Source organism: Meles meles, chromosome 19 (genome assembly GCF_922984935.1).
Source record: "Meles meles chromosome 19, mMelMel3.1 paternal haplotype, whole genome shotgun sequence".
NCBI lineage: Eukaryota > Metazoa > Chordata > Mammalia > Carnivora > Mustelidae > Meles > Meles meles.
The window spans coordinates 47,753,655-47,777,398 of NC_060084.1; the positions used below are offsets into that span (position 1 = coordinate 47,753,655).

Genomic DNA, 23,744 nt, shown 5'->3' on the forward strand with positions numbered 1-23,744 from the left:
CTGCAATGATATTAGTGAAACCAATGTAACTGTGTTTGATGACAGGGAAAGCATTTCAAGGAATTTTAAGCTATGATGAAACCAGTTAGGAGGAAGTAAAGAAGAGACTTTTGGAAGAGAAACAACTAAAAGAAAAGGTCAGAAAAAAAAATTTCCCCCTTCAGGAGCACTTGGGGGTTTCTTCTGAAATTGTAATAGAAACGGAATTTTATCTTCTTTCCTAAAACTACATCCATTAGCTCTTCATCTACTTTTATCTACCATGTCAGATCTGAAGAAAAAGTGTCAGAAATGTCAGAAGAAATACAAATATTTAGGTTCAAAATTGCCAACTGCAACAGAGAAATCAGGCACGGTTCGGGAAACGTTAGCCTGGTTTTTATATAGTCAGAATATAACAAAATGTAACTATCACTTTTTGAAAAAGACAAGTAGTGTTCTAATGGACTAATTAGGCAGTCTCAAACAGGTTCCTTGCCTTGACTGACCTATACACTAGAACATCTGATCCCTTAATGCTGGGCTCTGCTCTAATGTACCTGCTTCCACAAGTAGGAAATTATTTCCTTAGTCTAGGATTTTCAAAGTTATCTGGTTAAGTACCCTTAACATTACAGAAGACTGGAAATCTACAGCAGCCACTCCATGACCACATGTTACTTTGATTTCTTCTTTCTTTTATCTTTTGTAAAAAGATTTTATTTATTTATTTGTCAGAGAGAGAGAAAGAGAGAGGCAGGCAGAGGGAGAAGCAGGCTCCCCACTAAGCAAGGAGCCCCATGCTGGACTTGATCTGAGGACTCTGGGATCATGACCTGAGCTGAAGGCAGACATTTAACTAAATGAGCCCCCCAGGAATCCCTATTTCTTCTTTCTTTAAAATGTTGATTTGCAGTCTTTCTGATAAAACAGCACTGATTCATTATAAAAATCAATTGGCAGATAAATTGCAAATATTTTTATGCACCTTAAATTTAATGCTACAAGAAGATGTAATAACACTGCTACTCTACTTTATAGATAATGAAACTGTATAAATAACGAAACTCACTATGCTAACAACAGTCATATTTATTCAGGTATATATAGTGATTGGCAGTCAGATAATCAAATTAACACATACTAAGCCAGTTAACACTGTACTGTTTTTCGATCTCAGCTGGACAGTGATCTACTTTCATAATCACCATACTATGCACACAAAAGAAAAGCTTATTAAAAACCTCACAAATATTAAGTCGTTCTTGGTTACTGATATTAACACAATGTCACACATCTCATCTCTCAGTTCAGGGAGACCTTTGCATATGATCACAACATCAGTCCACGACCACGTATTGTTACTTTTCAACAGTGGTAATAATCTGTAACACAAACCGCCTTCCATCTAAGGAAACAAAGATTCACACAAGCACAAACTATTCCATGAATACAAACAACTCCACTTACGGTCCCACTCGCCAAATTGGACCCACAAACTCACCTGGAGGAAGACGCACCCATCTGTTCAGCTGCGAGACCCTGCTCCAGTCTCTCGTAAACTAGATAAGCTCGTGGCCTAACTTTTTCAAGAATTTTAAGTAGTGGCCAAGACACAAATTTTAAGGAAGAACTCACTTTCAGGGTTGTATAAGTCAGTGCTTACATAACCCTAATAGTGAGTACCTTCTTAAACTTTGTGCCTTAAGGTTATTCCCAAGGACCTTACTTGAGACGTTCCCGCTCACTGAAGCCTAAGTCCCTAGTCCCTTCTCATCTCCACCTTCTCTGGAGTCCAGAATGCGTTCCTCAGCCTTCCTTGAGAACCATTCATCCAAGATGTTGTTTGACAACAACATAAAAGACAACTGAATAGCAAGGCTCGCGGAGCCCGGACCTACGCCCTGCAGCAAAGATGAGAACAACTCCAAATTGACTTTGGAAAAAGCGCCTTTGCTACGCGAAGCCGAGTTGCATGCTGGGACCATTCTGAGGGTCCAGAGTCCTTACTGCAGAGTATTTGCCTACGGTGGACTACATTTCCCAGAAGTCTCCGGGCACAGGTCTTTTTCTGGGCGGGGCGAGTTTGCCGGCGGAGAGCGCTTTGGATGGCCAGGTTCCCAGCCTCCGAGGACTTCCAGGCTCTCATTTCCCATACGTCTGTGGGTCCGTTTCCGGTGTCCTGAAGGTTCTTGGACTCGGCGCGGTGAGTTGCTCACGTCCGAGGAAGTAATAAATCAGCGCCGGGTCAGAACCCGCAGCGAGGGTGAGGGGGTGACTCCGGAGGCGCCCGAGGGGAGGAGGCCCGGCTTGCGGACAGGGCATGTTGCGTTTGTAGCCTCCAGCCTGTATGCGCGCGAGCGGCTGCGAAGGATGGTGTGTGACAGACGGCGTGGCAGGGCCGGGTTGTGTCTCCGTGATGGTGTATGCGGTTGGGAATGTGTGACGGGGTGATGAGCTGCGTGGCCTTGTGCTTTTGCTTTGGCTGTGCGCTCCAGGTTCCCTCCAGACTTTCTTTGGGCCTGCCAGAGTTAAGTGACCGCAAGAGAGGGAGCCCTTTACTAAGCCCTAGAGTGAAGGTTTCACGCCCGAAGGCGTAGGTCCAGTCTTGGGATGAGCATTGTACATCCAGAAGTGTCCTCATGACATACCCCTAGGAAGACGTGATGGGGAGGTTCCAGAGGTAAGATTCCTGGAAGGGGCGCGTCTAGGCGCTCCCTGGGAGACAGCTCCCTGTTTCAGAGCCACTGCGACCAGACCTCTCTCCCCAACAATTGCTGTCAATCCTCAGAGAGATTCCAGCCTTCCTTTTCAATTCCATTTGGTTTGGTGTGGATGAAGGCATATATGGCTGTAGATGGCGTTTTGGTTTTCCGTTGTTTCTGTTTTGTGTGGGTGCATGTGTTGTGTATTTTTGCTGCCTCTGTGCTCCAAGCAATGCTGGTGTCTCATTATTCTTTTTTTCCCCTTACTGCTACTGGGTTTCTAAGAAGGACCCTGAGGAGGAAGAAAGAATTGTTGCATATTTTGAAATCAAGGTTCAGGTGAGTTTGTGTTTCTTTCTTTCTCTCTCTCTTTTTTAAGAGAGTTACTTTTGTTTTTAGATCATGAGAATATTTGCTTTCCTTGGCCTGCAGTATCACTGGTAGTGGCTATCCTGGGTTTTCCTTCTGGTGAATGACCCACTCTGCTGATGTATCTCTCTTCTTGGTGACCCTCTCTTGCCCTTATTCTCAATCAATAGCTAGCTGTTCAGATGGCAAATTATTCAAATCCTTGGGTGCATTCTCCCTTTCTGAGCATGCTGATGGTGTAGAAATACACCTCCTAGATTAGTGTTAGAGTTTCATTTTAGACTATGATTACTTAAGGAGATCGGTATTTACTTGGTATCGTGTATGAACTATTTTGTGTCTTCTCCACAGTCATGATTTTTAGATCAAGGCAAGGTAGGAGGATTGTTTCAGTTAATAAATGACAATGTTTTAAGGCTTTTAGGGGGTGAGGATGTAATTGGGGTTTGAGCTTAGGGGTTTGCTGTTTGCACCAACAAAGACAGAGACTCAGTTAATCTTCAGGTAGAAATCTGTAACATTGCTAAACATGAGTTATTTCAGGTCCCACTTTGTGAGTGTTGTAGAGGCAGTCCTGTGTTATGGTTAAGAATAAGGCTCTGGACTTAGAGCATCTGTATTCAAATCCCGGCTCTACATGTTACGAGCTCTGTGAGCTTAGGTGACTCGGGCTCTCTGTGTCACATCTACAAAATCAAGACAAAGTAATGCCTATCTCATGGGGGTTATAAAGATGTAAAATGAATCAATGCGTGTAAAACGCCTTAGAACAGGGCCTGCCCCATGCTACAGGCTTAGTGAATATTAAGATTTGCTGTTACATGGTGATTCTGGATCATTTCACATCAACTTTCCATGACTGAAATTTGAAGAGAAATATGAAGATGATTGTGATAGGTGCTTGCAAGTTTAAAAAAGTGACCAGATGCGCAAATGGTCTAGTATAGGATACCTTAACCTGAGGTCTTGTTCCATTTATGAGCTGTCAGGTGATTGCAAACCCCTTGAAATTGGGCAGGATGTTTGTAAATATTTGTGAATTTATTTTTCTTAAGTGGGCAAAATGTCTGTAATTTCATGAGATTGTTAAGTGTGGATGACCCAGAAAAGGTCTGGCTTCATTGATCTGGAATGAAGATTTAATAGATGGGAAGGAACTTATAAAATTAGGGTCCAGTGATAAGGAAACAGTTAACTAAATTGCAGTATGTCCTGTAATGGAATAATGTGCATCTAATAAAAATATGTTTAGAAAGAATCAAAAGAAGGAAAAATGTAAATAATAAAATATTAAGTAATAGTTGTAGTTACGAACAAATTCCCCAGGAATATTATGAGTTATACAAGAATCCCACTCAGTAGGAGAGAGTTTTGAAAGACATTTTTCAAGCATTGTCTTCAAAATGTTTTTTGATTTGACTCTTCAGTGAAGAAGTAGAGAGGTGTAGCCACACCTGTTGAGTGTCTGTTCTTACCAAATGTCATTCTGCTTAGGTGCATATATTTCCTTCCTCAGACTTTGAAGGGGACTTACATAATTAATGTTCATTATGGGGGAATCTTTTTTTTTTTAAGATTTTATTTATGTTTGTGAAAGAGAGAGTGGAGGGGCGAGCATGAACGGGAAGGAGGGTCAGAGGATGAAGTAGACTCCCCACTGAGCAGGGAGCCCCATGCAGGACTCGATCTCAGAATCCTGGGGTCATGAATGAGCCAAAAGGCAGACGCTTAACTGACTGAGCCACCCAGGCGCCCATTATGAGGGAATCTCTACAGTGAAAGTGTCTCAGTGTTATGGTGAGCTACAGCTAGAGATGTTCGACAGCTGGTAGGTGTACTTTGTTTCTGGCCCATTGATGTTCAAAGTGTTGGGTCTGTTTTTGTTTTGTTTTGTTTTTGCCAGTTTTATTAATGACTGAAATATAGCCCTTCCCTGTTATTGAATTTTTTATACTTGGAAATATCTTTATATTTCTGATTGTGGAATTAAAACAGGTTTGTTGCAAAAAGTTCAGCAATCCAAGAAACATATAGAGAAGGAAGTTAAAATTGCATCCTCTAAAGTTAATCAATTCTTAATATTTTGGTGTGTTTTTGTTTAAATTTTTTTCCCTGTGAAATTATGTATCTGGTTTTGTTTCTGCAGAGTAAGATAACAGTAATGGGTGATAGAGTTGAGTTGAAGATTCTTTAGCTCTTATTTTGAAGAAGAAATCCAGGCTAGATGTGGGTTTTCTTTTAATCTCAAATATGTAGAAAGAAGAAAGAAATGTCAGTGACTTCTTACTTAAAAACCTGTAGTATTCACAACTTTTAGGAATATAGAAACACCTTTTTATTTTTATTTTTATTTTTTTTAAAGATTTTATTTATTTATTTGACAGAGAGAGATCACAAGTAGATGGAGAGGCAGGCAGAGAGAGAGAGAGGGAAGCAGGTTTCCTGCTGAGCAGAGAGCCCGATGCGGGACTTGATCCCAGGACCCTGAGATCATGACCTGAGCCGAAGGCAGCGGCTTAACCCACTGAGCCACCCAGGCGCCCCTAGAAACACCTTTTTAAAAATTAGAAGGACCGCAAAGACAGACTCAGAATTAGATTATTTTAAAGATTACTTCCGTAAAGAATAGTGATAATTTCCAATGTATATGTTCTGTCTTATCAAAATCTATTTTATAGGGGTGCCTGGGTGGCTCAGTCAATTAAGCATCTGCCTTCAGCTCAGGTCCTGGGATCGAGTCTCACATCGGGCTCTCTGCTCAGCGGGAATTCTGTTTCTCCTTCTCCCTCTGCTACTCTTTCTCTCTCTATCAAATAAATAAATAAAAATCTTAAAAAAATGTTTTAAAAATCTACTTTATAAATAATATTTCCAAGGATGTATTATAATAATACCAGAAGGTAGAATAAGACGATTATAGTTATCAATATTCAAATAAACCACCAATTTGCACAGAAAAAGATCGAGTCTCTGGTTCATGTTCTTCTTGGCACCTAATTGGGTTGTATTTTCTTTTCTTTTTTTTTTTTTTTAAAGATTTTATTTATTCATTTGACAGAGAGAGAGATCACAAGTAGGCAGAGAGGCAGGCAGAGAGAGAGGAGGAAGCAGGCTCCCCACGGAGCAGAGAGCCCGATGCGGGGCTCAATCCCAGGACCCTGAGATCATGACCTGAGCCGAAGGCAGTGGCTTAATCCACTGAGCCACCCAGGTGCCCCTGGGTTGTATTTTCTGAGCCAGTTTTATGATACTGAATCCTGTCTCTGCAGCTTCTGGGAGGAGGAGCTATCTCCTATATGTCTTTCTGAGAACCTATTTCGCTTATATTGTTATTAAGGAAGAATTGGAGGCTCAAGGCTGGCCTGTGAAGCTTTAGTTAACATTGTAAGAACATAGGCCTGAGAAGCGCAGATTTTATTATGAAAAAATGGAAAGGTGCATTAACTTTCCTTTTTATAATAGAATAAGGGGCAGTAATCTCCATCTTTAATAATGGCTAAAACTTACATTAAATAATTATTGTACACCCATTGTTATTGTTCTTGTTGTTTTGAGTAATCTCTGCACCCAATGGGGGGCTGAAACTCATAACCCTGAGATCAAGAGCCATGTGCTCCTCTGAAGGAGCCAGCCAGGCACCCCTATTGTACACCAGTTTTTTATGTGGATTTTCTTACATAACCTTCATTGCAGTCATCTGTGGCAGGCAATGTTCCTATCGTTCTTTTACTGACAAGTAAATAGAAGTGTTGAGAAATTGGTCATTGTCAAGCCCATATCCTGAAAGTCCAGCACCAGAGTTTTTAATCTTAATTTCAGATACACTTCCCATATTGTATATACTTTACAAACCTGCCTGCCTCCCTATGGAATTGATTATGTGTGTTTTCTTCATCAGTTAATCAGTTAATGACATAGCAGGCCACAGTTGAGCAAACCATTTGCTTACTGTTAGGTAGTTTCTAATTCTTGGTTATCATAAATGATTTTTGGTTGAATATTCCTCTTTTTAGATTTATTTATTTTAGAGAGAGAGTGAGCGAGCACATGAGCAGGAGGGCAAGAGGGCGCGGGAGAGAGAATATCAAGCAGACTCTGCTGAGTGTGGAGTCCGAGGTGGGGCTCAACCCCATGACCATGAGATCACGACCTGAACTGAAACCAAGAGTTGGCCAGTTAACTGACTTTGCCACCCTGGTGCCCCTGGGTGAATATTCATGTGTATATATCTGTACTTCTCTAGCTATTTAAGGATACATTTCCACAAGGGAATTTTGGGTAAAAAATTTGCCCCAATTTTAAGAGCCTGAGATTGTACTTGGGAGGTAATACAATAACTGAAAGACATGGTTGTTACCTTTAAGACAAGGAAGACTGAATATACATGGGAATAACTAAGGCTGACAGCAACAAAGGCCAATAAATAATGCAGGCAACCTGTCTTAGGAACTCACAGGAAGGTAATTATAGGCAATACTGTTGGGTCATGACCAGCTTTGCGGAGGCAAATGGAATTCGTCCCGAGTTTTATACTTACAGGTTTTATCCTACTAATGTTCACTGCTAAGTCAGACTAACGGGATCAGGTGATTCAGCACTTACTGGGAGAGTATCATGTCTAAAAAGACAGGTCAGCTACAGAATAAACCCGTGTGTCAGAAGACGTGAAAAGAAGCAGGTTTGCGATCTCATCAACGTATCCATGACTTTTCTTGGGGAATTTTAGCCATTTTTTTCTAGGCAGGACATGAGTGTATATAGAAATTATGTAGTTAATGTAATGCATGGCTGTGGTTACAGCAACTCTGCAGAATACTTAAAAAGGACATTATGACCACAATAAAAACTTTATTGTATAAATACACTGTATATACTTCCTAAACACTTTGTTCATCTATTGACATCTGATTGTCAGTCTTTTATCTATTGATATACATGCATAATTTATAAATAGAATCATACTATACATCCTGTAAGCCATATTTTGTATTGACAATATATCTTGATGATTTTCCCCAACTTCGCATTGTTTTTTAGCCTTCCATTGCATGGATGTTCTGAATGCATTAAGAGGTCGGCTTTTGGGGCTCAGGCGATTGTACATCCCGTCTCCTCCTGTGTCTTGATCAACTTTCTTTCAGCCCCAAGCCTATGAAGGATGTTCTGGCTTGGATCATGTGCCTCTTTCGCAGCCCTGAGAGGTGGGAGTGGCGGGAGGAGGATCCAGTCTGGGCAGCAGTCAGTAGACCAACCTCTGGCCTGTATCAGCATCCCCAGAATGAGGCACTGCCAGAAACCTTCCTACTGAAGGACGTTCGGGTTTTAGGTGAGAGCTTAGATTCCACGGGTGGTTGTGGGAGGTGTGAAGCAGAAGCAGGAATGGAAGAGATAAAAGCTTATATTAGCTTCAGTCAGGATGGGATCACTTAAGCACACCTGGTCTAAAGCTTTTCTTTCCTTCCTCAGCTCTGGCTTTTCTGGATTCTGTGCTTCACCAATAGAGGAACCCCATGGATTATTAATTAGTTCTTGCAGTTCTAGAACCATGACTGATGTAAGTTGGTATTTCTCTGTCCTTGAAATACTGTGATTTTTAGGTCACATGAACCTTTTCCTTAATTGTCCTAAAGCATTCTACATAATAGAACCCCAGTCCTGAACCCAGTCTCAGTTCCTGTCCCAGTAAAAGATTGTGCCAAATAACCCAGTGTCCTCCCTGTGTGCCTTTCCAATCAGTATCATCATGTCATCGAACACATCTAACATATGTGTGTTCAGTCTTCTGTTAAAAGCAGTGGAGGGATAGGCGTCTTTTGAAGGAAATACTTGAGCTCCTGTCAAAGAATAACTCAAAGAAATATAGTTAACAATTAGCACAGTTTTACTTGTATACAAGGAAAACCAAGAGTAGATTGATTTCATCTATCAAGGCACAAACAGGATTTCTATAAGGGAAGGAGAAAAGAGAGAATGAAAGACTGTAGACATTTTCAGAAAAACAGTTACTCCGTCTTCTAAGGTGCTGATTGGCAGGCATCTAGGAAAGAAGCCAGTCAGGATACAATGTCCTTAGACAGCTGGATGGTCACCCAAGAGAACATTTCGAGTTGCTTGTGCCTTCTCTGGAGAGCTTTGGGGTTTACTCAGGACATACTTAGAACAGTAGGCTATCTTGGGCAGTGCCCATTGTTATCACCTGTCTTTGTTCCACTAGGGCTGCACCAATTCCCTTACCAGAATTTTTTCATTCCTGTGTCAGGTCTGTGGGGTGATGATTCAGTGATGGTATCGTTTGACCACACAGACAAACTTGGAACTTCTTCACAGACCTGAGTTTCCCAGAGAGAGAAGATGGAATTTGGGTTTTCTTGGTCTTAGCCTCAGTTTCTCAGAGGCTTTGCAAGGCTTTTAGGATGAGGGGGATTGTGAGTGGGTCTTTCCAGAGAAAGTGGTGTTGTAATTGTTGAACACCAATGTCAAAGTTCATTTGATTATTGACCAGGATGCGAGATCTTGGGTGACATCTGTGTCATATAATTTGTGCCCTTTCAGCGTCCTCCAACTCAGGAATGAGGAAATTGTTAGGTGAGGGTTGGTTGATGGTAACAAGTAAGAAGGTGATCGGGATTTCTAAAGACTGGATGATAGTAGATTCCTAGAATGAAGAAAATAGAATTTTCGTTCAACCTGAATGTATAAATATAGTAGAGATATTAATCTCTCTCTACTGATAGAGGAACTGAGTTGCAGCTAATAAAAACATCTTACATATCCACCATTATAAGAGAAAAGACTATGATGTACTCTAACAGAGTGATTTACTTGAGGCTTAATGATAGTCCTTAATTTAATGGAAATCATTTTTCTAAAATAGAGATTTTATAGTGCATTTGGGCAAGAAAATTGTTTTTTATATTCCTTAAAGGGAAAAGTTGGTGTGGCAGTTCATGTTAATAAAGAATTTATGAGGCAGGCACATAGTAGGTTGTATGTATGTATACATAGTCATAAACAGCTTCCCTCCACCCCCACTATTTTTTTTTTTAAGATTTTTATTTATTTTTTGACAGAGAGATACAAGTAGGCAGAGAGGCAGGCAGAGAAAGAGGGGGAAGCAACCCCCTCCCACTGAGCAGAGAGCCCAAAGTGGGGCTCGATCCCAGGACCCTGAGAACATGACCTGAGCCGAAGGCAGAGGCTTAACCCACTGAGCCACCCAGGCACCCCACTATTTTTATTTACTAGAAGAGAAACTGGGATGATTTTATAGATTATCAGACAGGTCTAGTTATTTCATAATACCCAAGAAGTTTTTTTTGCTGTAACAGGACTCTTGTAGAACATGTAGACACTCTGCCTTAGTCATACAAATTTCTTTACTTTTCCCTACCTGGACGTACCGTAGGCTTCTAGCCTACTTGACTGTTACACTTTCCTCTTCTTGCAGTTTATCCTTCACAATCCTTTTTTCCCCCCTCTTGGAAATATTTTCTTAAATCCTTAAATTTCTGTAATTTCACAAGTAATGTATGGGTTTTTGGTTTTAGGGCTTGGTGACTTTCAGGGATGTGGCCATCGACTTCTCTCAGGAGGAGTGGGAGTGCCTGGACCCTGCTCAGAGGGACTTGTACGTGGATGTGATGTTGGAGAACTATAGTAACTTGGTGTCATTGGGTAAGGTCATCTGCCTGAAATACTTCAGAGTCTTTCTGCACCATCAGCTTTTGCTCTGGGAATTCCAGGGCTGTCTTAGAAGAAACCAGTTGAATTTCTTCTCCCTGTGGTCAAAGGGATGTTTCGATATTTGTTGGATTTGGAATGGGTTCGTTCGGCTCCTTCCTCTTCCCATACCTTCACACCTTCCTCTGGCTTTTTCTGCAGTTGCCTCTTTTCTTTAATTACTAAGGAGCTGGATTTGCATTATGGGGCATTTAATTCATAACCATTGTCAGAGAAATCAGGTTTCGTACTGTGTTGAACTTTAGCATATCTAGAGATGATCTGTGTCCTTGCCACTCAAGGTGTAGTGGTTTTGTTTGAGGAACTATAGGAAGGCCAGAGCAGAGTTAGTGTAGGAGAGGATGCCAAGAAGGTAGTGAAGGAGATAGGCAAGGCCCAGGTGAGAGGCAGTTTTGTTGGTTTGGGGGAGGAATGTGGATTGTTTTCTCAATGATTTCATTTGGTTTATGTGGGGTTTTAGCTTTTTTTTTATTGTTAAGTATTTCATACCTAACATCAGCTTCTTCTGGGGCTTGTTAGGTCCTCCCTCGTCCTGCAGAACAGAGGCTGCAGTTACACAAGATCCCCAGGTGATTTTTATACACTTTAAAGAAGCTCTTCGTATTTTTTTTTTTTTTTTTTGCTCTTCGTATTTTTTTGACCCACATGCAGGGAGTATAACTAGAAACAGGGTTGTGATGTACTGTGACTTTCCAAAGAGCCTCTCCACTTTATATAGAGGAGGGTTGGATAAACAGAAGTCATTTTAAGATTTTTTTTTTTTTTGATTTTTTTTTTTTTTATTTCACAGAGAGAGATCACAGTAGGCAGAGAGGCAGGCAGAGAGAGAGAGAGGGAAGCAGGCTCCCTGCCAAGCAGAGAGCCCGACGCGGGACTCGATCCCAGGACCCCGAGATCATGACCTGAGCCGAAGGCAGCGGCTTAAACCACTGAGCCACCCAGGTGCCCAACAGAAGTCATTTTATACTAAGTGAACACATTCATTTACTTTCAACATATTTGAGGTTGAAAGGTGCAGTCTGAACTTTGCATTTTACGAAGTTAAATTTGACATTGAATTAAATCCTAAAAATGTCTCATGAACCTTCTTTTCCTGTTAGCAAAATAACAGCAGTAATAATAAGAATATTAATATTTAACACTGTGCTTACTATAAACCAGGCTGTGTTGTAAGCAGAGCAAATACTTCGGCTTACTTAACTTTCACAACATCCCCATGAGGCAGGTAACGTTTTTATCAAACTCCTTTTTAGGTGAGAATACAGAGGCACAGGGTAAGTGACTTCGCAGGGTCACACAGCTAGTGGGAGAAGTAGCGGCAATTGAGCCTCTAAGGAGGTCTGGCTCATGAGTCTGTGTTCTCAACCACTGTTCTCTATTTGCTCCGAAGAGGAGTCTGAATGAATCTAAAACAAGATCATTCTCCTACTGATGTGATCTCTTGTTTTTCTTTCTTTCTTTCTTTTTTTTTTTTTTAGATTTTATTTTATTTGACAGAGAACACAACTAGGCAGAGAAGCAGGCAGAGAGAGAGAGGAAGGGAAGCAGTCTCCCTGCTGAGCAGAGAGCCTGATGCAGGGCTTGATCCCAGGACCCCGGGATCATGACCTGAGCCGAAGGCAGAGGCTTTAACCCACTGAGCCACCCAGGCGCCCCTGATCTCTTATTTTTCATTCCCATCATACTTCTTTTCTGTGAAGTCTTTATCAATATTATTTTTACTTTTTATTGCTTATTTGGCCAAATGTTTTGAACTCATCACTTAAAAAAATGGTCTGTACCATTTAGTAGTTCTTTTCTTGCAAGGAGACACTCCATTTCTCAGTCAGGTGTGACCTTATGGGACAGGACAGGAGTCCTGGATAGTTGTGAGGGGAGGGCCAATAAGTTGGAACCCAGGAAGGCAAAGGCAGGAGGGAACCATCATTGCTGGGAACCAACGTCACAGGTCACACAGGTGGAGGAGAAACAGGTGGGATGGTGCTTAGAAAACTCCCTCCCTGTGGAGGGAGGAAATTGAGATCTCATTTTGGGTTACCAAACGAACTTCTGTCTGATCTCATTTCTTACTCTCTTTGTTTTTCTTCTCATATTTCCTTCCCATTTCGCCAAAGAAGGCTTCTCTTTTGTTTCCAGTGCAGCTATTCTCCTATGTCAGATTCAGCAGCTTTCCAGCTCTTTTGCATTTCTACATGTGTCTGAATGAATAAATGCATTCATTCATAAGTTCTGCAACTATTTTGACTACTTGCTCCTAGCCAGGCATTGTACTGGGCACTATCAATACAGTCTTTTTTTTTTTTTTTTAATATTTTATTAATTTGACAGAGAGAAATCACAACTAGGCAGAGAGGCAGGCAGAGAGAGAGGAGGAAGCAGGCTCCCTACGGAGCAGAGAGCCCAATGTGGGGCTCGATCCCAGGACTCTGGGATCATGACCTGAGCCGAAGGCAGCGGCTTTAACCCACTGAGCCACCCAGGCACCCCTATCAATACAGTCTTGAACAACATCGATCACTTGCCCATTCTCAAATGCAGTTTTATGTAGCCAGGAAGAAACTGAAAGTAAGTAAATAAATAAATACATAAATAATGTCCTATAATGAAACATGTTGGTCAAGGAAGATGAAGACCATGAGAATAGAAGATGATAGGAATCGACAGGGCTCATTTAGATAAGGTGGTCAGGGAAAGCTTTCTTGAATAGAAGCATGAAGAGTGGGATCACATTCTATGAGTATCTGGGGGAGGAATATATCAGTCACCGTGAACAGTAAACACAAAGGCTCTGTGATTGCCAAGAAACTGTTGGGATGGTAAGAAGGCCAGGACACAGTAAAAGAGTGTAAAGAAATTAGGTTGGTGAGATAGCTGAGGGCCCGACAATATGGTTTTTCTCTTACTATTTTAGGAATTTGAGTTCTGTAGCCTTTCAGTCTGGAAGAGTTCTTCCATCTTTCCTTGACTTGCATTCCCAGCTGTTCTTGAAGATTACAGGCCAGTTATTTTGTGGAGTGTCCCTCGTTTGGGTTGGTGTGCACTTTTCTTCATGATTAGACTTAGATTTACGCCTCTTTGGCGGCAGCGTCACAGAACTGATGCTCTGTTCTTGCATTCTGTCAGGTAAAGCACGTTTGTCGTTACTGGTGATACTTTGAGCACTTGATTAGGTTAGTGTCTGCTGGCTTTTTCCTTGTAAAATTAATTTTTCCTTTAAATTTATTATTTTTTAAAGATTTTATTTACTTATTTGATAGGCAGAGATCTCAAGTAGGCAGAGAGGCAGGCAGAGAGAGAGGAGGAAACAGGCTCCCTGCTGAGCGGAGAGCCCGATGCGGGGCTCGATCCCAGGACCCTGAGATCATGACCTGAGCCGAAGGCAGAAGCTTTAACCCACTGAGCCACCCAGGCGCCCCTTAATTTTTCCTTTAATGGGTCTCTTGTGAGGGGAATCTCGGAAACTATTAAATATATCCCTCTCCACCAGTTTTCAGTTTGTTCGTTTATTGGATCTTTAGTTGGTGGGTTGTAATCTCTTCTTCTTATTTATTTTGAAGTTCAAAATATTTGAGCTTGTCCCAGGTTTGATCTGTGGGAACCCGCTCATGAGGCTGCTGTGTCTTCTGGCACATCTCTGTCACTCATTGAGCATCTCCTTATTTTCTGACACAACAGCATGTTTTGTCAGGCTCCTTTTGTACTTTAACTGCTCTAGTTGTAAAGTCAACCATTTCTTCAAGGTGCCCTGGTCCTCGACCTACCTGGTCGAGACTGGTAGTTAGAAGGCAAAATTTGCATACTAGGGTTGCTCATTGCTGCTGGGAGATGGTTGCTCCAGGTCTCTGAGTGGTTAGAGCTGGGGAATATATTTGTATACATACATACATACATGTGTACATCTGTATTGAAAACCACGAGATGACACCCACTTCCCCCTCAGCAACTCTCAGTTTGTTTCCTATAATTGTCTCTTATGGTTGGCTTTCCTCTCTGTTATTGTCTTACTTTATTTTTCCTTCCCTACCCCTATATTTATCTGTTTTGTTTCTTAAATGCCATATATGAGTGAAATCCTATGGTATTTGTCTTTCTCTGATTATTTCACTTAGCATAATATCCTCTAGTTCTGTCTATGTTGTTGCAAATGGCAAGATTTCATTCTTTTTGTAGGCTGAGTAATATTCCATTGTGTGTGTGTGTGTGTGTATCTATACCTATATATATTTATATTTATATATATACCACATCTTTATCCTTTCATTTGTCAGGGGGCATTTGGATTCTTCCCATATTTTGGCTATTGTGGACATTGCTGCTGTAAATATTGGGGTGCATGTGCCCCTTCAAATCACTGTTTATATCCTTTTTTTTTTTTTTTTAAGATTTTATTTATTTATTTGACAGAGAGGAAGAAGCAGGCTCCCTGCCGAGCAGAGAGCCTGATGCGGGGCTCGATCCCAGGACCCTGAGACCATGACCTGAGCTGAAGGCAGAGGCTTAACCGACTGAGCCACCCAGGCACCCCATATCCTTTAGATAAATACATAGTAGTGCAATTGCTGGGTCAGAGTGTAGTTCTATTTTTAACTTTTTGAGGACCCTCCATACTGTTTTCCAGAGTGGCTGACCAGTTTGCATTCCCACCAACTTACTTTCCATATTTCTAACTCCCTTCTCTGATAGGGAAGAATTTGGCTTCCATTTCCTTAATATATTATTTTCTCAAACTCGCTGGATGTAGCTAATCTTTCATTACCAGTACCATCACTTTGACCATGTGATTGCCCTTCTCATCCTACTTGGGCTGTGACAGCCCATGCCAGGTCACTTATATGCAGACTTGTCTTTAACAGGCATGCAGTTGGTACAACTCTTTTATACTGACAACCTCCTCGCAGAGGGTATCAGTATTGGTTGACTTTCAATATCCTGCTCTGGGCTTTATTTTATTAAGTCTTGATCCTTGAGTATGCATTTTAAAATATCCATTGTGGGGCACCTGGGTGGCTCAGTCAGTTAAACATCTTCCTTGGCTCAGGTCATGATCAGGTCATGATCCTGGACTCCCAGGATTGAGCCCTACATCGGGCTCCGTGCTCAGCGGGGAGTCTGTCTCTCCTTCTCTTCCTCCCCTGCTTGTGCTCTTTCTTTCTCTCTCTCTCTCCCCCTCACTCTCAAATAAATAAATAAAATCTTTAAAAAAATTTTTAAAAATATTCATTGTGGTGAAATAGGAGGTATTCATTAGCTCTTCTGTTTTATACAAAGTGTGATGTGGTTGCCTTGGGAAAAACCAGTTGTGTGGTTGTTTGAATTATGAGTCAAACTAGCTGTTCTTTCCACAGAACACCACTTTGTTCTTGAAGGAAAAACTATTATTATTCAGACTTAGGTCTTTGGAAAAATTTTCTTACAAGCATGCCTGTCACTTTGAAGATAAATAACAGTATTTGCTGCCAGTGATGAATTCAGACTCTCAAGTAAAAATTAGAATTGTAGGGGCACCTGGGTGGCTCAGTGGGTTAAAGCCTCTGCCTTCGGCTTAGGTCATGATCTCGGGGTCCTGGTATAGAGCCCCGCATTGGGCTCTCAGCTCAGCAGGGAGCCTGCTTTTCTTCCTCTTTCTCTGTCTGCCTCTCTGCTTACTTGGGATCTCTGTCTGCCAAACAAATAAATAAAATCTTTGAAAAAAATTAGAATTTTGTGAAACAGCTACCATTTTGAGCTTTACAATTTCCCAACACATAAACATTTTTCTAATGAGATAGATGGTAATATTAACCTAGCGATTTTTAATATATTATGTAATGAAATATGTCAGCATTTCAAAGAGCTGCATAACTCAGTGAACCACTATTTTTAAGTGAGCAGTGCATGATATTACAGAATTATGTCTGGATAAAAGATCATCCAAAGTCTCTGAAAAACAACCTGAGGGTTTTGAAGGGGCGGGGGTGGGAGGTTGGGGGAACCAGGTGGTGGGTAGTAGGGAGGGCACGTATTGCATGGAGCACTGGGTGTTGTGCAAAAACAATGAATACTGTTTTGCTGAAAAAATAAATTAATTAAAGACTTCAAAAAAAAAAAAAGATCATCCAAAGTGCAGTGGATTTTAAGATAATATAGTATGAAAAGTTCACAGTTTTGTTGCATATTTCACATTGCAACTAACCTTTAAGAGACTGTCCCTTCTCAGGTTTTATTATAGTATCAGAGAGTAACATATTTATAATATCAAAAAATAACAGTTACATATATGTGGGAGGCTAGATTTTCTTCATATACTTCAGTCAAAATAGCATATTGCCACAGAGTGAATACAGAAGCAGATGCGAGAATCCAGTTGTCTTCTATTAAGCCATGTATCGCAGAGATTCACAAAAAATTAAAATAATACTATTTTTTGTTGTTTTGGAAAGTGTAATTTTCACACATTTGTTATTTGTGTTAATAGGCAATGATTTATTAATTTCAAGGGAATTAATTAAATATCTTTAATTTCTCAGTTTTAATTTCTAATATGGTAAATATCAAAATATAACTCACATAAACAAAAGCCCTTTTGAGTCCTCAATAATTTTTTAACATTTCTTTTTTTAATTTTAATTTTCTTATTTTTTAAAGATTTTATTTATTTATTTGACAGAGAGAGAGCACAACAGAGGGAGCAGCAGGCAGAGGAAGACGGAGAAGCAGGCTCCCCACTGAGCACGGAGCCTTATGCGGGACTCGATCCCAGGACCCTGGGATCATGACCTGAGCTGAAGGCAGCTGCTCAGCTGACTAAGCCACTCAGGTCTCCCAATTTTTTAACTAAAAAGTAGTTAGGGACGCTTGGGTGGCTTAGTCAGTTAAGTGTCTGCCTTCGGCTTAGGTCATGATCCCGGGATCCTGGGATCAAGTCCCATATTGGGACTGCTAAGCAGGGAGCCTGCTTCTCCCTCTGCCTACCACTCCCCCTTCTTGTGCGCTCTCTCTCACACACCAATAAAGAAATAAAAGCTTAAAAAAAGATTATAAAAATAAAAAGTTAGGGGCACCTGGATGGCTCAGTGGGTTAAGAGTCTGCCTTCAGCTCTGGTCATGATCCCAGGTCCTGGGATCAAGCCCCTCATTGGGCTCTCTGCTCAGCAGGGAACCTGCTTCTCCCTCTCTCTCTGCCTGCCTCTCTGGCTAGTTCTGCCTACTGATTTCTCTCTCTGTCAAATAAATAAATAAATAATCGTTTAAAAAATAAATAAAAAGTTAAACCTACATTCATTGACTAGCATTGTTAAGCCTTACTTACAAGTAATTGTAATACAAGTTCTCGCATGGCAGTTCAGATTGGTTGAACTAAATTCAAGTTTACTGAATTATTTATTGGTGCTAGACTGCACAAAAGGGCACTCCTTTTAGTTTACATTTGACCATCTCAAAGGAGTTGTAATATTAGGTTGGTCAGTTTAAATACCTTGGCTTCCTTTTGGATATACACACAGTCCTTATACACAATGTTAATGTATACAAGGCAATGAGACATTGTTAAGTAAAACAATAGGTACTGCGGTTTGGCTATGACCAACGGGCCATGACTGAAATTACTTCCCACAAACACATCCACAGGACTTCTCTGCCCTCTAGTAAATCAACTAAAATGTTATAAAATCACCACTAGATAAAAATACTAAACTTTGTATTGGAAATACACTGATGCATGAACAAGCCAAGAATTCACCAATAATTTTTTTTTTTAAGATTTTATTTATTTGACAGACAGAGATCACAAGTAGGCAGAGAGGCAGGCAGAGAGAGAGAGGAAGGGAAGCAGGCTCCCTGCTGAGCAGAGAGCCCGATGCAGGGCTCGATCCCAGGACCCTGGGATCATGACCCGAGCCGAAGGCTGAGGCTTTAACCCACTGAGCCACCCAGGCGCCCCAAATTCACCAATAATTTTTTAAGAATATAAGGGATTCTGGGACTCCTGGGTGGCTCAGTCCATTAAGTGTCTGCCTTTGCCTCATGTCCTGATCCCGGGGTCCTGGGATTGAGCCCCACATCGGGCTCCCTGCTCAGCAGAGAGCCTGCTTCTCTTTCTCCCTCTGCTGCTCCCTCTGCTTGTGTGCTCTTTCTCTCTCTCTCTGTCAAGTAATAAATAAGTAAAAAAAGAAGAAATATAGAATAAGAATTTAAAAAAAGAATATAAAAAAATAAGAATGTAAGGGATTCTGAGACCAGCAAGTTTGAGAAATAAAAAATAAGAAAAAAATAAGAATATAAGGGATTCTGAGACCAGCAAGTTTGAGAACTACTGTTCCAGATGATGGGTCTTTTAAAATATTGTCTTTGTGAGGCCTCAGATGAACGCTTCTTTCTACTGAGGCTGTGTTGGTACTCCAGTCTCCTCGTGGAAAGTCACTGTATGGATACATACATTAATACTTGGTTACAGATCCAATGGGGGTAATCCCGCATAGATTTCTGGGACTCTGTTGCAAGGCTCCTTTATTCACTTCACCTTGAACTACAAATTCCAGCCACCTTAGCAGCCCTGAACTCAGATACCAGTATCCTTTGTCCAATGAGACCACTGCTGTCTATTTGTAGAGCATTTTCCAGGATGTTTTGGAGGATGCAAGCAGGCATAAAGGGTGAATATGAAATTCTCCTGATAATCTCTAAAGTTTCTCAGCCCTGCATCTAGTATCCTATTTTATAGCTTTTGGTTGTTTGTAGTGTAAGACTTAAGTCTAATACCAGGTTTTTCTTCATGGCCAGGGCTGGAAATGTCTCACCTTCATTTTGAAGAAATCTCTTGCTTTATGTAAAACTTGAGGTTTTCTAGCTTTCTTCCTTCATCGATTAAAGATATCATTGGTAGCTTCCATTGTTAACGATGTGAAGTCTGCCATAACGTTTGGTTGCTCCTCTGACTCTAATGTTCTCCCTCCCTCGCCTCCTTTTACTCTTTTTCCTTTATCTTCAGTTTTCAGCTCTGTCATTATGTTCTCAGTTGTTACTTTTCTTTGTATTTTTCCTGCTTGCAGTTTGCTAAAAAGTAGGTTGATTATCATACATTTCATACATTTTTGAGAACATTTTAATAATCTTTTCAAGTACTTACTTGGTTTTGTCTTCTTTCTAGAACGCTGTTGCCTGAAGTTGGATTGTTTGACTTTGTTGCACAGATCTGATACTGTTCTTTCTTTCCCCCTTCTTTTTTCTCTTTGGGCTTCTCTTTGGACTTTTTAGTTGTAGAATTTCCATTTTACAGTTTCAAAGTTTCTATTTCTTTGCTGAAACTTCCCATCTGCTCACTGTCCATCTTTTCTTCCAAAATCTATAAAATACAATTGAATGATCTTGCCTACTGATGTATTTCTAATACATCTGTTCTTTGTCTCTTTTGTGTTTTTTTGGGGGGGAGGCAGTTTTATGTCACACATTCCATCTTCCTTAGCTACCTCATAATTTTTTATTATGTGCCAGACATTTTGAAGAACAGTAACAAATGGATGGTTCCCTGGCCATCAAAGTGTATGCTCCTTTCTCAGTTATTCAGGATGAGGGAGTGATAACGCCCATCCCACCAAGCATGGAGCTGAGATGAGGCTGAGTCATAGTTTTTATTAGTTTCAGTTTATATCAGGTTTCAAATTAGATGTAAAAATCATTCTTTGCTGTAAACTTCCCATATGACCATGCACTTATCTCTTTGATTATAGCAGGATTTGAGCTAAGTGGAGGTTGTATTATAATTTTAATTGATTTTGTTTCACATATTTCATCTTCAGTAGAACCTTGGAACTTAGTAACTGCTTGGCTTGCAGGATCTTGTCTGCTTTCTAGCCCAACATCAGTCACTCAGAAAAATTCCTGTGAAAAAGTATTATATAGCTTAATGTTTTGTTTTGCCCTTTTTTTTTTTTAAAGTATAGTTGACCTACAATATTAGTTTCAGGTGTGCTTGATTTTTTTTTTTTTTTAAAGATTTTATTTATTTATTTGACAGAGAGAAATCACAAGAGAGGCAGGCAGAGAGAGAGGAAGGGAAGCAGGCTCTCTGTTGAGCAGAGAGCCCGATGTGGGACTCGATCCCAGGACCCTGAGATCATGACCTGAGCCGAAGGCAGCGGCTTAACCCACTGAGCCACCCAGGCGCCCTTGATTTTGTTTTTGAGTTTGGGGATTTTCTAGGTTCCAGTTCATCATGCCAGCCTACACAGTCATTAAAAGTTTAGCTGAATCACATGGGCACATAGGGGCTTGATTGATGGAAGGACACATCAGGTTTAAGGGGTAAGCCACATAGGAAGATAAGGAACTTGTTAAAGTGATCTTTGTGGAATGCTCCAGAAAGCTGTTCGATCAGCGCATTAAGATCATTAAAGCTGAAAAGTCAAAGCTGAGATTGTTGTTCAATAGGGTAGAGATATGATGCTTAGCAGTGAGCTTAATTTCCTGATTCACTATGGGTATTATTTCCAGTTTGTCTTGTATTTCTCTATTGAGTATTTTTTGTTTGTTTGTTTGTTTGTTTTCTAGTAAAGTTTCTGGTAAAGGAGATAAAATACGTGGTTTTCTTGTTTTCTTTCAGATTTGGAGTCAACATATGAGACCAAAAATACAATTTCAGAAAAAGACATTTTTGAAATAAATTTTTCCCAATGGGAGATGAAGGAAAGAAGTAAAACTCTTGGCATTGAGGCATCCATTTTTGAAAATAATTCTAAGTGTAAAAACAAATTTGAGGAACCACAGGGACGTCAAGAGGGATACTTTAGTCAAATGATAATTAGCTATGGAAAAATGCCCACTAATAGAAAAAGTAAATCTTTTAGTGCACATCAAAGAATTCATAATAGAGAGAACTGCTATGTTTGTAAAGAATGTGGGAAGGCTTGTAGTCATGGCTCAAAACTTGTTCAACATGAGCGAACTCATACAGCTGAAAAACACTTTAAATGTAAAGAATGTGGGAAGGACTTTTTTAGTGCCTATCAACTCACTGTGCATCAGAGATTTCATACTGGTGAGAAACCCTACAGATGTAAGAAATGTGGGAAGACTTTTAGTTGGGGATCTAGTCTTGTTAAACATGAAAGAATCCATACAGGTGAGAAACCCTATGAATGTAAAGAATGTGGCAAGGCCTTCAGCCGTGGCTATCACCTCACGCAACATCAGAAAATCCATATTGGTGTGAAATCTTACGAATGTAAGGAATGTGGGAAGGCCTTTTTTTGGGGCTCAAGCCTTGCTAAACATGAGATAATTCATACAGGTGAGAAACCTTATAAATGTAAAGAATGTGGGAAGGCCTTCAGTCGCGGCTATCAACTTACTCAACATCAAAAAATCCATACTGGTAAGAAGCCTTATGAATGTAAAGTATGTGGAAAGGCTTTTTGTTGGGGCTATCAACTTACTCGACATCAGATATTTCATACTGGCAAGAAACCCTATGAATGTAAAGAATGTGGGAAGACCTTTAATTGTGGCTCAAGTCTTGTTCAACATGAGAGAATCCATACTGGCGAGAAACCCTATGAATGTAAAGAATGTGGCAAGGCCTTCAGTCGTGGCTATCACCTCACCCAACATCAGAAAATCCATACTGGTGAGAAACCTTTTGAATGTAAGGAATGTGGAAAGGCCTTTAGTTGGGGTTCAAGCCTTGTTAAACATGAGCGAGTCCATACTGGTGAGAAGTCCTATGAATGTAAAGAATGTGGGAAGGCCTTTGGTAGTGGCTATCAACTTAGTGTTCATCAGAGATTTCATACTGGCGAGAAGCCCTATGAATGTAAAGAATGTGGGAAGACCTTTAATTGTGGCTCAAGTCTTGTTCAACATAAGAGAATCCATACTGGCGAGAAACCCTATGAATGTAAAGAATGTGGGAAGGCCTTCAGTCGTGGCTATCACCTTACTCAACATCAGAAAATCCATACCGGTGAGAAACCTTTTAAATGTAAGGAGTGTGGGAAGGCCTTTAGTTGGGGTTCAAGCCTTGTTAAACATGAGAGAATCCATACTGGTGAGACGTCCTATGAATGTAAAGAATGTGGGAAGGCCTTTGGTAGTGGCTATCAACTTAGTGTTCATCAGAGATTTCATACTGGTGAGAACCCTTATCAGTGTATGGAATTTGGGAAGACCTTTGTTCATGGCTCAAACTTTGTTCAACATGAGAGAACTCCTACTAATGATAAGCCTTATGAATATAAAGGACGTGAGGAAGCCTTTATATGGACAACTTATTCAAATGAGAGCATAAATGCTGGTGAAACTTTATGATTGAAGAGGTGAAAGAAATATTTTTATGTGTATAAACAACATGAGGAATCTTAATCTTGAGAACACTTATGAATGTATGGAATGTGCAAAAAGCCTTACATCTGTGTGGACAACTTGATATCAAAAATTCATACTAGTGAGAAATACTTCGAATATAAGGAATATGAAAAGGCCTTAGAATTTTATACAGTCTTACTGAATGTCAGTTTGTACTGATGTGAAATCATTTAAATGTAAGGAATGTGTGAAGATTTATTCATGATGAAGATTTATTCATGGCACAAAAGTGGTAAACATTGGGGAATTTGTCCTCATTGGAAACACTTCAAGGAATGTAGGAAGAACCAAAACCTAGTTCAGTTTTTGCTGTTCACCTTAGAGAACTCATACTGCTGTGAAATTTTGTGAATGTAAGGAATTTGGGAAGGCTTACAGATATGATACATATCTTACAGTATATCATAGAACCCATCCAAATGAGAAACCCTTTAAGTTGGAATGTAGGAAGGCCTCTAGACAAGTACTATTAAAACTGTTGTCTAGAGACTAGTGCCAGCACACAAAATTGTTACCTGTCCCATCAGATGAATGTGGAAAATAAGAGTAAGTGTTTGGAAACTTAGAGCAATTTCATATTGCCTTAACATTATCATTGCATTTTATAAAAGTATC

At 40.4% G+C, this 23,744-nt stretch overlaps 1 protein-coding gene across 11 annotated transcripts; it reads left to right on the top strand.

Annotated features, from left to right (window-relative positions):
- The first annotated feature begins 2,085 nt into the window (after positions 1-2,085).
- Positions 2,086-23,736, top strand: ZNF283 (zinc finger protein 283). Of its 11 annotated transcripts, none has more exons than XM_045987278.1 (6): positions 2,086-2,185; positions 2,973-3,023; positions 8,195-8,379; positions 8,520-8,607; positions 10,601-10,727; positions 21,370-23,736. In XM_045987278.1, exons 4-6 carry the CDS (start codon positions 8,599-8,601, stop codon positions 23,070-23,072), a joined length of 1,839 nt encoding a protein of 612 aa, XP_045843234.1. In that variant the 5' UTR covers positions 2,086-2,185; positions 2,973-3,023; positions 8,195-8,379; positions 8,520-8,598; the 3' UTR covers positions 23,073-23,736. The 11 variants fall into 11 exon arrangements, with proteins under 11 accessions (XP_045843234.1, XP_045843231.1, XP_045843230.1 ...); XM_045987275.1 differs by having other exon boundaries at positions 2,095-2,185; positions 8,091-8,379; XM_045987274.1 differs by having other exon boundaries at positions 2,171-2,245; positions 8,091-8,379.
- Positions 23,737-23,744: the final 8 nt, after the last annotated feature.